General features: G+C 44.4%; 1 protein-coding gene across 1 annotated transcript in view; it reads right to left on the bottom strand.

Annotated features, from left to right (window-relative positions):
• Positions 1-773, bottom strand: part of SEPMUDRAFT_52509 (MFS general substrate transporter) — a gene marked incomplete at both ends in the record, with an annotated part of 1851 nt that extends 1078 nt beyond the window's left edge. Inside the window, 2 exons of the mRNA XM_016909231.1 lie at positions 52-498; positions 610-773. Of these exons, the coding sequence (XP_016757044.1) occupies positions 52-498; positions 610-773 (611 nt within the window). The remainder of the gene's footprint in view (positions 1-51; positions 499-609) is intronic.
• Positions 774-3366: the final 2593 nt, after the last annotated feature.

The following is a 3366-nucleotide window of genomic DNA, read 5'->3' as shown; positions in this document are numbered from 1 at the left end:
TTAAAAAAAAAAAAAAAAAAAAAAAAAAAAAAAAAAAAGAAAAAAACATACCCCTCCAACCTAAAAATCCCAATAGCAATCAACCCCGCAAACGCCGTCGCCAAAATATTCCCCGTATACAAAATACTAATCCTCGTCGCCAACTCTTTTCGCGTATAAAAAATCCCCAAAATATACAACGCTCCGGGATAATACGGTGCTTCCACGACTCCCAAAAAAAATCTCGTGAGAAACAACCCGACAAAATTACTCGAAAGGGCTGTGAGACCGGAGACGACGGCCCAGAGGAACATGCAGGCGGACATGTAGTAGGAAGGGCGCAGGCGCGTGATGAGCATGTTGGAGGGGACTTGGCCGAGAATGTAGCCGACGAAGAGGATGGAGACGCAGGTTTGGTATTGGGAGCCGGTGAGGTTGGTGTCGGATTCGAGGGAGCTGAGGCGGGCGAGGGCGATGGCGTTGCGGTCGAGGTAGTTGAGCCAGTACATTAGCCAGAGTCTGTGCGGGGGGGGGGAGTTGTTAGCTATTTCTTCTTTCGACTTTTGATTTGGTTGATACATTTTAATATACAAAAAAGGGTAGGTAGGTAAGGGATGTATATAGACTCACGTAGGCATAATATACCAATCAAGTTTCTTCACCAATGCAATCTCCTTGGGGTCAGTTTTTTCGTACGCGCCCGAGTAATCGATTCCAATGGCTTTGCGTTTCTCTTGGTCGATTGGATCATCGTGAGTTTCGATGGGTGATAGAACTTCTTCTTGCTGCACCATATATGGTTTCTCATCTGCGAGTTTCTTCTCTGTTGCCATTGTGGGAGAGATTGGAGTATATGTAGTTTCCTTTTTTGTTGATGAAGAGGAAAAAGAAGATGGAAAAAGGAGGTGTATTCTAGAATAAGAATAAGAGGAAAAAAGATGAACAGTGAGAAGCGAAGCGATGGAGATTTATATATACCTTACCTTACCTTACCTGAACCTGAACCTGACCTGACCTACCTCTTACCGATACACACACACACATACATCACTCTCTGCCTCTCTCTGCCTATCCGGCGCCAACAAACAAACAACCAACCAACCCCCCCCCCATCCCCAAAAAAGAAGAGGACCCATAGTATTCCCGCCATTCGCGCGGTTATCAAACTAGGTATTCGAAAAAATGAACCTTGTGATTTTCCTCCTCCCATAACCGATCCAGAGCTAAAGTATGTAGCTCAAAAGGACATGCATACAGCGCTACTCTATATAGCCAAGAAACAACTTAATATGGAGGAGCGTGCTGGCGAGGTCGTGCCCAGCCCTGGGGTGTATGCGTAGATGGGAGGGAAGAGAAGGGTAAGGTACCTTGGGTGAGTGACTTCTGACCTGCTTGACCTGTCTTCTTTGGCAAAAGCTTTGGATCGGGAATTTTGTTTTGGCAGAAAGAAGAAGAAAAAACGTGGAACTATACCTTAGGTAGTCACTATGAGTATGAGGTGCCTCTTTTTCAACGCTAAGAACACAAGTTTCTTTTTTCATCACGCACAATTCTCCCTGTGATGGGATAGACTGTGCGTAAGACTAACTACGCCAGACTGCATTCTGTAAAGTTCACAGTCAGTGGTAAGGTGTACTAGTAAGGTTAGGTAGTAGTCAGTAGTCAGTAATGAGTAGTGAGTAGTGAGTAGTTAGTAGTAAGTACCGACAGGCATGTGAATCCTCTTTTTTTTTCCATTTAGCGGCGGGGATCGGGTTCCTCAGTCCCATTGACCCCAGATTGCCAAGTTTGCGGAGGTGGAGGGGAGGAACAACAAGAAGAATCCTACAAGGTACCTCATAGGTACTAGTAGGGAACTTGTGTGTGAAGGCACCATGGTACGCCGCAGGAAAGGAAGGGAATAAGGGCTTGGACGGGAAATCAATTCATTGGACAAGTCTCATCGCCATGCGAAGGAACTTGGCGGCATGTTCCAAGGCATGGTATTGACATGGGGAGGAACCTGCCCCCTTTTCTTGTCGTCTTGTCGTCTTGTCGTCTTGTATAAGAGACTGGCGAAGTCTTGGAAAGGTTCGGAAGAATGAGGAGGACGAGGAAGATAAGGAGGAGGAGGAAGAGGAGAAGCAGCAGGTTCGTGTATAGACTGTAAGCGATCTTGGTTTACAAATCCCTTCTCACGACAAGACAAAGGCTTGGTATGGACGTACTCGATGAGCCATTATTGTTTTTTTTTCCTCCTTTTCTCCTCGAGATGAAGAAAACGAGTGTGGTCTCTTGGCGGACATGGGATTCCTAGTCACCCGAAGGCCGTATCGTTTTGGCGAAGTAGCTTAGACTCTTTAGTAGAGGAAGAATTGAATGTACCACGTGGTACAAAATAAGAGGTAACTTGACTCTTAAGGAATGGAAGTCGGTAAAGCCCAAGTCGGTAACCCGAAATCGGCAAGTCGGTTTCTCGAAAGTCGCCCGTCCGTACCGAGGTAAACTCGTAAGAAGAAGAAGACGACCCCGAGTGAAGGAATTCTTGTCCCGGGAAACAATCTTGAAATATGTAAATAATAGTCCCTCTAGTAGTAGGACTCATCTCATCTTATCCAACAAGTCTTGAAAAAGAAAGACAAGACAGCCTTTTCGCAAACAAGGATATCCGTATCCTTCGCTAGTAGAGTTGTAAGACGCTTGGTATAGATAACTATATCAAGCGTAGAGGTAGCTTAGTCTTCCGTAGGCGGTGAACCTCCTAGAAGGTACCTGTACAGGCTGTACTCTATAAGCGAGACCCCTACTCTCTACCCGAGTAACGTAGGAGTATTAGCTAAGCCGAGAGAAGGAGAGAGAGAGACATATATATCAACCCGGCGGGTAAAGGGAGGAAATATAAGAATGAATTATAGGCTGTCTATAGGTTGCTGTTTTGCTGCCTTGCTGCTTATACTACTTATATCGGTTGTATTCGAGATTCTGAGAAATGCGAGGCGGAAGTATTGTGTGTAATAGGAGGCTGCGTCAGCTCGAATTGAAACAGAAAAGATGGAAGGAAAAAGAAAAAAGAAAAGAAAGGGGGAAAAACCAAAAACCGAAAAGAAAACAAAAAAAAAGAAAAACAAAGACAAACAGGTAACCTTGTCTCCTTGGTTCCATCTATCTATCTGTCTCTGTCTGCTGCGTTGGCAAAAAAAAATATTACTAAGGTAGAGTCTAGTAGTACCTAGATAATAGGAAGCGCGATATCGGCCCCCATCCTCAAGGGAAAAGCGGCATCTCATGCATGAGTAAGGTGCACGTGAGCAGCGACGACGACGACGACGACAATCATCTTCCGGTTTTTTTTTATATTCTTTTTTTTTTTTTTTTTTTTTTTTTTTTTTTTTTTTTTTTAAAGTTTTC

Source organism: Sphaerulina musiva (genome assembly GCF_000320565.1).
Source record: "Sphaerulina musiva SO2202 unplaced genomic scaffold SEPMUscaffold_11, whole genome shotgun sequence".
In the NCBI taxonomy this organism is placed as follows: Eukaryota; Fungi; Ascomycota; class Dothideomycetes; order Mycosphaerellales; family Mycosphaerellaceae; genus Sphaerulina; species Sphaerulina musiva.
This window is presented reverse-complemented; position numbering and strand designations above follow the sequence as displayed.